We start from the raw sequence: 11359 nt of genomic DNA on the forward strand, positions 1-11359 counted from the left end.
TTAAAGAGTTGAAAATGTTTTTATCAATAAAATGAGAGCACTAGAGGAAAAAATTAGAAAAGAAATAAGAACTGTGGAAGAAAAAACTGGACACAGAATTAATGGTGTGGCACAGGCAGTACAAACCTTGCCCAAGCCACAAACTCCCTGAAAATCAGAATGGACCAAATAAAAGCCAATGACTCCACAAAACAAGGAATATTAAAACAAAGCCAAAAGACTGAGTTATCTCATAGCAAAAACAACTGACCTGGAAAGCAAATTGAAGAGATAAAATTTTTTTAAATCATTGTACTACCTGAGCATCATGAACAAAAGAATGTAGACATCATCTTTCAAGAACTCTTAAAAGAAAACTGCTAAGATCTCTTAGAACCAGAGGGCAAATTGGAAACAGAAACAATCTGAGAGTCATCTCCTGAAAGCAAACCCAAAATGAAAGCTTCTAGGAACATTACAGCCAAATTCCAGAGCTTCTTGGTCAAAGGAAAAATACCAAAAGCCACTAAAAAAGAAAGGATTCAAGTACTAAAGAGTCAGTCAGAATAACTCATCACTAGAAAGAATTGGAGACCTTGTGATGCAGTACTCCAGAAAGCAAAGGTATAGACTTGCAGCAAAGAATAACTTATCCAGAAAAAGTGAGTATAATGCTTTAGTGGAAAAAACATGGATCATTAATGAAATAGAGGATTTCCAAACATTCTTAATGAAAAGACCAGGGCTTCATAGAAACTTTGAGGTTCAAACCCAGGTGTTAAGAGAAAAATGAAAAGGTAAACACAAACAAACTATCATAAAGGATTAAACAGAAATTAATTGCTTTCATTCTAATATGGGAATGTGATACATGTGCCCCCTATGAACTCTATCATCATCAGCACCTGGGAGTGTTCTGTTATTACTTGATTTTAAGAGAAGAATGGAAAGTGAGGGGAAGAGGAATATACTGAGAGGAGGTGGTGTAGGAAAAGGAATATTAGAGAGAAATAATCAGGGTATTCAAGTAGACATCTGTACAAACAAGGAGGGGATGGGGGGAAACATGTGACACTCGAACCTTACTCTTATTAACCTGGTCAAAGGAAGGAAGCATACACACACACACACACACACACACACCACAGGAGTGAGGTACAGAAATACATTTTACTCAATAGGGAAATAGAAGAGAAAGCAGAGAAGGGAGAATTAGAGGAAGGGCACATTAAGGGAAGGATTAGTCTTAAGCAAAAAAAACTCTAAGGATATACACAGATATTTATAGCTCTTTTTAAGGTTGCAAAGAATGAGAGTTGGAGGGGGTGCCTATACATTAGGTAACTGCTGAACAAGTTGTGGTATCCAAAAGTGATGGAATACTATTGTGCCATAACAAATGATAATGGTGATGGCTTCAGAAAAATATAGGAAGATATGTATGAATTGATACAAAGCGAAATAAACAGAACCAGGAAAACAATTCATTTTTTAAAATATCCTAAAGATAAACAACTTTGAAAGAATTAGGAACACTGATCAGCATAATGGCTAATGACAATTCTAGAAGACCAATAATGAAATGTGCTACCCACTTCCTGAGAGAGAGGTGAAGGACTCAGATTGCAGAATGAGGTGTGTATATATACACGCACATACATATGTTTGTGTGTGTGTGAGAGAGAGAGAAGAAGACAGCCAATGTCGAAATTTATTCTGCCTGCCTATATATACTTGTAACAGGGGATTTGTTTTTCCTTCACTCTCACTCTCAGTAGAGAGAGGGTAAGAGTGAGAGAAGGCAGGTATGTTTTTTCCTGGGTTCTCTTCTTTTTTCTCTCTATATTCTTTCACTGGGTGACCTCAATAGCTCTCATGGATCTAATGATAATTTCTATGCAAATGACTCCTAGTTCTATATAATTAGCCCTAATCTCTCTCCTGATCTCCAGTGCTGCATCACTAACTGCCTATTGGACATTTAGAACTAAATGTGCCATAGGCATCTCAAACTCAGCATGTCTCCAACAGAACTCATTGTCTTTCACTGAAATCCATTACTCTTTCAAACTTCCCTATTTCTGATAAGGCTACCACCATCATTCCAGTCACTCAACCTCAATATCATCCTTTATTCACTACCAGTTGTTCTGCTCTTCAGCTCCACCATCATCTTCATCATGTCCTACCCTGGATAAACTTATCACCAGGTAACTCATCATCATGGAGATTGCTTCGGTTTTGCTACTCACACCTCATCAGTGCCTCCAATTGCTTCTGCCTCTCTGATTGGAGGGCTGGAAAGCAGAGCAAAAAACCCTCCACCCATAGCCTCTCTTTATAAGGAGGTCAAAATGCCAGCCATGTCTTAATTTTCTACCAGCTGTTCTGCTTGGTTTCAATTTATTCATAATACCCCCACACTGGGTACCCTCTGGCACTCCTCACCTCCCTTTTCAGCTTCATTTTGTATATTGCCTCTCCATATTAGATGTAAGCTCCCTGAGGGCAGGAACTGTCTTTCTCTTACTTATGTCTCCAGTGTAAGCACAGGGCTGGCACTTGGTAGGTTCTTCATGAATGTTCATCGTCATCTCCTTGACACCTCACTCCCATTCAACCCACATATACAATTTTTTACCCAATCCGCTGTTTCTACCTTCCCAGAATTACCCACATTACCCTTCTCTCCACTGACACAACCACTACCCCAGTTCAGGCCCTAGACTATTGCCTGAGCCCCTTGGCTGCTCATCCTGTCTCATCTTTTACCATTTTGTAGTAGCAATTTAGATTTGAAGATCTTTCCCCCCATTAATAGGCCATGTGACCTGCTTATGTCACAGGAAGTCTAAGTCACATGTGGTAGGAGGAGCTTCCTGATGGGAAAAGGAAGTTATATCACAGGAAATGCTGACAGAGAGAGAGAGAGAGAGACAGAGAGAGAGAGAGAGAGAGAGAGAGAGAGAGAGAGAGAGAGAGAGAGAGATGTTATGGCTGCTAATGGCTATCGTGATAGAGCTGACCAGACTGATTTAGCTGTACTGTGAGTTTGCTTTGGGGAAGACCCCAGCACAGGGTCAGAGAGGTTTTGGGATGGTAAGTCTCCATGCTGTGATATTATGTATTGAATGCTTTACTGCTCTGATAGATTGGGTAAATGGCTCGTGGGATGTGGTTCTCTGGTGTCTGAATAAATGGTTTACTTCTTCTACCTACTCTGGCATTTTGACAATGATCATCTACATTGTTATTACTGCCTTACTGATACACATTCCAATCCAGCCTCAACTGAGTTGCCAGAGTGATTTTCCTGAAACATCTATCTGACCACGAAAACTTCCCCTCTACCACCCAATCAATAAATCCCATTGGCTACCTATTATCTATAGAATCAATTATAAAATCCTCTGTTTGGTATTTTATTGTTGTTGTTCAGTCATTTCAGTAGTGTCTGACTCTTTGTGACCTCATTTGGGGTCTTCTCAGCAATCATGCTGGAGTCGTTTGCTATTTCCTTCTCTGGATCATTTTGCAGATAAGGAACTGAGGCAAGCAGGGTTAAATGGCTTGCCCAAGGTCACACGGCTTGTAAGTGTTTGAGATCAGATTTGAACTCAGGAAGATGAGTCTTCCTAAACAAAGGCCCAGCACCCTATCCACTATGCCACCTACCTGCTGCTGTTTGGTATTTAACGGTCTCCAAACCTGACTCTAATCTACCTTTCCAGGTTTCTTATGTATTCCTCTCACACACACTACAATCCAATCTAACCGGCTTTCTTATTGCTCCTCACAGACACTTCATCCCGTCTTTGTGCTTTTGTACTGGCTGACTGTCTTGCATGTCTAGAAAGTATTCTCTTCTCACTAGGCTCTCCTGGGATCCTTGGTTTCCCTGAAGTCTCAGCTCAAGAACCACCTACCTTGTCTCCAAGGTCTTTCAGGTCTCAGACTACCTTTGATATTTGCTTTAAATGTGTTCCCTGTATATCTATATAAGGGCTTTTCTCTTTAACAGATATTTTTAAAATCTTTGTTGATTGATTATTGTACAGTAAGAAATTACAAACATAAGGAATTCAGAAAAATATGAGAATACTTGTTCAAATTGTAATGGTGTGTTTTTCACTTTCTGACGCTGTATGAAATAAGTAGTACTAAGAGAACACTGCATGATGACTACAACAATGCAGATGAAGAGCTTATTAAAAGAAAGTTGAAAAGTAACTGAAAAATCAAGCAAAGTCCCAGAGAAACGATGATGAAAAACATTCTTCTCCTGTCATAGAAGAGAAGTGGCATAGAATACATTGTTAGCTGCAGTCAGCATATCAGATTGCTTACTTGTTTTGCTCTGTTACAAGGTTCAGGCTGAAGAGGGGAAGGTTTGAAATAACTAGGATGTAAAAACAAAAAGGACTGACCAAATTATTTTTAAAAGAAGAAAAACAAGTCCAAGCCCCAGTTGTTAGAATCCAGGTGAAACAGCACAGGGGGCTTTTAGCTCCCAGCTCACGGTGGTGAAGGTGCCACTTCTTTCGGTCCCGAATCCAGCTTCATCCTACACCGGCAGCCACCCCGCAGCGTCCAGCCCAAGCCACCACCTTCGTCACCACCATGCCGCCCAAGTTTGACCCTAATGAAATTAAAGTCGTGTTTTTAAGGTGCACAGGTGGTAAAGTTGGTGCCACATCAGCTCTGGCCCCCAAAATTGGTCCCTTGGGTCTGTCTCCCAAAAAGGATGGTGATGACACTGCCAAAGCAACTGGTGACTGGAAAGGGCTAAGAATCACAGTGAAACTTAGCATTCAGAACAGACAGGCCCAGATTGAGGTTATGCCTTCTGCCTCAGCCTTGATCATCAAAGCCCTAAAGGAACCTCCTCGGTACAGAAAGAAGCAGAAAAATATTAAACACAATGGAAACATCACTTTCTATGAGATTGTCAACATTGCTCAACAGATGAGGCACCGATCTTTGGCAAGAGATCTTTCTGGAACCATTAAAGAGATACTTGGAACAGCCCAGTCTGTGGGCTGCAACATTGACAGCAAACACCCTCATGATGTCATTGATGACATCGATAGTGGTGCTGTTGAATGCCCAGCAGGTTAAAAGCTACAAAGGAGACTATTGCAATAAATTTAACATTTGACAAAAAAAAAAAAAGAAACAGCACAGGGGAGCACCTGAACTGATGTTAAGAAACCCAAACTTTCTTCCCTGCCTGAAGATGGATTGCTCCTAAATCCCCTGGGCCAGGAGTTGCTCTAGCTAGAGTGATGCTGAGACAGACAGCTAAGTCAGTCAGAACTATTATGGCTGAACAGGCACACAGAATTGTGAGGGCATCAGCCTGCCCTATCCCATCCACTCTTTTCTACCCATAGAAAACCTTGGAATCCAAGTCCAGTGTCCATTTTAATCCATGTGCTTTGTAGCTCATTATTCCATGGAAGGAGACACCTGCAGCGTTTACTCACCTGGCTTTGCTAGGTACTTTTTTGGTTGCTTTTACATTACTTTTAGTGACCAGTCCTATAATATTCATTAATCCCATTCTCAGGGACAGCCCTCTGCTTTTAGCCAAGAAGGAAGGACAGAGCAGCCATTTGCTATGGTCCTCCAGATGTAGTGTGAGTTACATTCAAAATATGGTTCAGAGACAAGAGAAATCTTTCCAGGTTGAGAAGGGTCATTCCAAAGACGGGGACCAAAAGAAACATCACACATTCAACTAACATTTCCTAAGTGGGCAAGTATGCTAGGTACAGAGAACACAAAGATGATAAACAAACAACACTGTTCCTGTCCTCAAAGAGCTTACCCATTCTACCGGATCAGGGGACGGATTATGACATGGACACATGTATAAGTACAAAGTAATAAGGAAAAAATAAAAGTTCCAAGCAAAGGGCTCTAGGAAAATTTGAGGATAAAGAGATACAGAAGGTGGCATGGTACAGCATTTTTGGTGTTTTTTTTAATCCTGTAGAATAGAAAATGATTGTACATGAAATCACAAATCTCTATATGTACAGCTTGCTTTTCCTTTTAAATATGTAATTCTGTTGTCTTCTGCATATTTTAAAAATACTTCAATGACCTTCCTTTCTGTCTTTTCTTTTTTTTTATTTAGCAACTATTCTGCCCTTTTAGTTTCCCCTCTTTAAGAAAAAAAAGGAAGCAGCTAGGTGGTACAGTAGATAGAGCACTGGCCCTGGAGTCAGGAGGACCTGAGTTCAAATCTAACATCAGATACTTACTAGCTTTGTGACCTTATGCAAATCACTTAACCCTAATTGCTTCCAAAAGAAAAAAAAGGGAAAGCTTTGTAACAAATAAGCATTACCAACAAAACAAATTCCCCATATTGGCCATGCCCCAAATTATATATTTCATTTTGCACCTTGACCATCCCTTCTCTGCCAGGAAGTGGCTAACATGGGTACTCTGGAACTGATCATTTTCTCAATCAGTGTTCTTAAGTCTTTTAAAGTTATTTTTCTTTGTAGTGTTGTTGTTATATAAATTGTTCTCTGGTTTCTGTTCACTTTGTGTCAGTTAATGCAATTTTCCCAGGTTTCTCTAAACATCCCTTTCATCATTTTTGTGATGCAATTATAATACATTCCATTCATGTAACACATAACAATTACCCAACTAATGGACACCCCTTTGGTTTCCAAGTTTTTGCTACTGCAAAAAGAACTGAATATTTTTGTCCCTTATGAGTCCTTTTTTTCTTTCTTTGATCTCTTTGAAGTATAGTGGTATTAACCCAAAGAGTCCAGATTCTGGGGTAAGAACTCATTATTTCATGAAAACTGCTCAGAAAACTGGAAAATAGTATGGCAGAAATTGGGCATAGACCAATATCTTACTCCATATACCAAAATAAAGTCAAAACGGGTTCACAATTTAGATATAAAGGCTGATACTATAAGCAATTTGGGAGAAAAGAGAATAGTTTACCTGTCAGATTTATGGAGAAGGGAAGAATTTATGACGAAACAAGAGATAGAGAACATTACAAAATGCAAAATGGATAATTTTGATTACGTTAAATTGAAAAGTTTTTGTATAAACAAAGCCAATGCAACCAAAATTAGGAGGGAAGCAGAAACTTAGGAAAGAATTTTTATAACCATTGTCTCTGACAAAGGCCTCATCTCTAAAGTATAAAGAGAACTGAGTCAAATTTATAAAAATACAAGTCATTCCCCAATTCATAAATAGTCAAAGGATATAAACAGGCAGTTTTCAGAGGAAGAAATTAAAGATATCTATAGTCATATAAAAAATGCTCTAAATCACTATTGATTAGAGAAATGCAAATCAAAACAGCTCTCAGGCACCACATGTCTCCTGTCAGATTGGCTAACATGTCAGAACAGGAAAATGATAAATGCTGGACAAGATGTGGGAAAATTGGAACACTATTGCATTGTTGGTGGAGATGTGAAATGATCCAGCCATTCTGGAGAACAATTTAGAACTATGCCCAAAGGGCTATAAAAATGTGTATACCCTTTAACCCAGCAATACCACTTCTAGGGCTGTATCCCAAAGAGATCATACAAGGGGGAAAAGGACCCGTATATACAAAAATATTTATAGCAGCTCTTTTTGTGGTGGCAAAGAAATGGAAATCAGGGGGATGCCCATCAATTGGGGAATGACTAAAGAAATTGTGGTATATGAATGTAATGGAATTCTATTGTGCTATAAGAAATGAGAAGCAGATGGACTTCATAAGAACCTGGAGAGACATACATGATCTGATGATGAGGGAAAGGAGCAGAACCAGGGGAACATTGTATACAACCACAGACACATTGCTTTGGTGATGACTAACTTTGATAGACTCAGCTCCTCTCAGCAACACAAGGTTCTAAGACAGCTCCAAAAGACTCATGATGGAAAAGGCTATCTACATCCAGAGAAAGAATTATAGAATCTGAATGCAGATTGAAGCAAACTATTTGCTCTCTCTTTTTTTTTTATTTTATTTTATCTTAGGTTTTAGAACACCATTCTCATGGTTCATTTGATTGGTTATAATTCTTCTTTACAACTTGATTATTGGGAAAATAAATGTAATGTGAGGTTATATGTAGAACCTATATCAGATTACATGGCATCTTGGAGGGGAGGGGGGAGGAGAAGAAGGGGGAGAAAATTTGGAACTCAAAAGCTTGTGGAACGGAAGGTTGCAAACTAAAAATAATTAATTAATAATAATTAATTGATAAAAAAGAAAGAAGTATAGTGGTATCCCTGGTCAAAGGGTATGTACAGTTTAGTGACTTTTTGGGTATGATTCCAAAGTGCCTCCCAGAATGGCCAGAACAGCTCACAGCTCCACCACTACTTCACTACTCTGCCTGTTTTTCTGCAGTTTCGGTGGCAATTGTAAATTTTCTTTTTTGGTTATTTTTGCCAATCTGTGGGAAGTGGGTTGGAATTTCAGAGTTGCTTTAGTTTTAATTCCTCTAATTGTTATTAATTTAAAGCATTCAAAAAATAGGGCTTTTGAGCATTTGAACTTTTTCCTTTGAAAATTGACCGTTCGTATGCTTTGCCTATCTATTGAAGAATGACTCTTCTTCTCATATATTTGAATGTTTCTTATATATACTAGATATCAGACCTTTATCAGAGAAACTTTCTGCAAAGATTTTTTCCCCCAATCAGCTGTTTGGCAATGGTACAAGTGTAAAGAGTGCAGAATTTGAAATCAGAGGAGCTAGGTTCAAATCTCAGGTCTGCCACTTAGCACTTATATGACCTAAGTGAGTAATTTAACCCCCAGGAGCCCCATTTTCCTCATCTGTAAAATGAGGCTGCTGGAGGAGATGACTTCTAAGGTTCTTTCCAACTCCCAAGTCTAGGATCACTTTCATTTGAGGGAAACCGGAAAGGCTTTCAGGAAAGTCCTCTTAGTTACACCTGGAAGGACGAGATGAATTTCAATAGTCAGAGAGACAGCCATCAGGGAGAAAGATGAAATGTCAAATTTGAGAAACAGCTAGCTTCCAGTTTGAACTTGTTTGGTTAGAACACAGAGTCCTTTAAAGGGAAAATTATGAAATGATGCTAGAAATATAGGTGGGATCCAGCCTGTGAAGGGCCTCAGATGATAAGATAAGCAGTTTGTACTTTATCCTTTAGGTAATAGAGAGCCACTAGAGGTTTTTGAGCAGGGGAATGACCTAGTCAGGAGGATTATTTTGATAGCTAGAGGACAAAAGGATAGGAGGGGGACAGACTGGAATCTGTGAGACCAAGTAAGAAATTATTGTAATAGTCTAAGCAACAGGGGATGAGGACTAGAACGAAGATGTTGCCAAAGAGATTAGAGAATGGGGGATGGATATAAGACCTATTACGAATCATTGAGAGAATAGGGGACCTAAGTATCCCAGGTACAGGATCCTTTGTTCTTACTACACAAGAAAAGTAAATTAGCCCTGAGGGAAGCTATGATGGTTCACACAGCAGGGGGGAGGGGGGAGACCTGGAAAGGAAGGACTCTGGGAAGCAGTGTTTAATAATGGGGCCAATTGACTTTCAATACCACTGACAATTGAGGATCCTAGCCCTTGCACTCATTAGTAGCAACAGAAGCATTGTCTTCAGATTTCCTGGACACAGAGTTTTCTGCTACCCTGGTGAAGCCCAGTCCAACCTCCTTCTCTTCAGCCCATATGGCCGAGGGAGTGGCCAGCCCCTGCCCGTCATAAATGGGAAGGGAAGGAACCCAGTGATACCTCCCCCCACCCAATTACAGCTTCTCCTGTTTGTCATTTATCCATGTAGCCGCCACATAATCTACAACTGCTCTCAGGGAGATCTCAAATGTGCTCCATTTCTAAAATTTGCAGTGAAAATGGAATAGCGCAACTGGCTCACAAGTCAATAATTAGCTTTTATTGTGCACTTTTTATTCATAAATAAAGAAATCCTTGATTATTTTTTTACTATGCTTACATGAGCTAATGTCCTTATTATCACCAGAAGGGATTTCCCTGGGTCATTTAAGGCTTTAGGCAGAACAATCCTAGAGAAGATGAGCCTGTACTTCCAGGTCCAAAGTCTCCATTCTGGATAAGCAAAGGAACTCCCAAACCTTCCAATTTCCCAAGCCTGTCTGTTTTCCAAAAATAATTCAAGGCTGAAGGAGTATGCACTTGCCACAAAGAGTCCCGATGTAAAGTCAGAAGACTGGCATTTGAATCCTGTCTGCTACTCCAATTATAATTTTGGGCAAGCCTTTTTACCTCTTGTGAGCCTCAGTTTCCTCATCTGTAAAATGAATAGCTCAAGATAGATAGTATCTAAGTTCCCTTCTAGCTCTATATCCAATGATCCCATGACTAAATCCCAGGGTCCCTATCTCCTGAATCCTATAATAAAAAGAGTTTCTATGGATGCTGGGTCTTCTTTTCTTTTTTCTGTTACACATAGATGGTTTGGGGTCACTGCTTTCAGGTGAGTGCTCAGGCTGTGCCCGGAGGTATTAGCCAATAGTCCTGGTCTGGGCACTGGTGGTATCTAAGAGGAAGCAGAGACTTTACTGCTTTTCCCCCAAATCCAAGCCCCTTTCAGTCTTTTTAGGTCTGGGCCCAAGATCTGAAAGGAATTGCCCAGATTTAGGCTAAACTAGTTTGGCCAGGGGTGGGAAACTTCCTTGGCCATCCTCCTGGCCCTAAAGGAGCATTCAGAGAACAGGAATGCCCTTAGGACCCAGGCTAGATGCTGGAACCCCCAAGGATCCTCTCTAACTAGGGGCTCTCTTAACGTTAAGGTACTAAAAGAGGGAGGAAGGCCTTTAGTAAGTCACTGTGGCCAGGTGTGTCATCAATTCTAATGCAAACTCCCCAAGGCAGGAGACATCACAGCATCCTGTCCTCTTCATTCTCCCCTGTGGGCTTTAAAAGAGATTCAAGGATTTCGCAGAAAAAGTTTCCTTATCTGTGGGGACTTGGGAAGTGGGAAATACGGCTCCTTGGGTCAGTGCTGGCCCTTACTCGTTGTGTGACCTCAGACAAGTTACATGACCTCTTTGACTTTCAGTTTCCTCCTCTCTAAAATGGGAATAATTATACTTTCATGACCTACTTTATGAGGCAGGTGGGAAAATCAAATGAGATAAAGTATATGAAGCATTTTATAACCTTGAAGTGCTATCTCAATCTTAGCTATTATCCGGATGATATCACAGGTGGCCAGAAGTACTCTCTCGAGTCACTGAATATCAGAGTGGGAAGAGATTGGTCCAATGCCCTCATTTTAAAAGAATGGGAGGTTGAAGCCTAGAGAGGAAGGACCTGCCTAAATTTATACATAGTACCAGCCTGAAACAGTGTGATGT

At 40.1% G+C, this 11359-nt stretch overlaps 1 protein-coding gene across 1 annotated transcript; it reads left to right on the plus strand.

The window, feature by feature from the left end:
* The first annotated feature begins 4599 nt into the window (after positions 1 to 4599).
* Positions 4600 to 5097, plus strand: LOC118842153 (60S ribosomal protein L12-like). The gene has a single exon (XM_036749776.1). The coding sequence runs from the start codon at positions 4600 to 4602 to the stop codon at positions 5095 to 5097; it is 498 nt and encodes a 165-aa protein (XP_036605671.1).
* The last annotated feature ends 6262 nt before the right edge of the window (positions 5098 to 11359 follow it).

The sequence above is a fragment of the Trichosurus vulpecula genome, chromosome 3, assembly GCF_011100635.1.
Source record: "Trichosurus vulpecula isolate mTriVul1 chromosome 3, mTriVul1.pri, whole genome shotgun sequence".
In the NCBI taxonomy this organism is placed as follows: Eukaryota; Metazoa; Chordata; class Mammalia; order Diprotodontia; family Phalangeridae; genus Trichosurus; species Trichosurus vulpecula.

Bases quoted from the DNA above. Each gene is read 5' to 3' on its own strand.
- LOC118842153 (XM_036749776.1), top strand. From the start codon at position 4,600: ATGCCGCCCAAGTTTGACCCTAATGAAATTAAAGTCGTGTTTTTAAGG.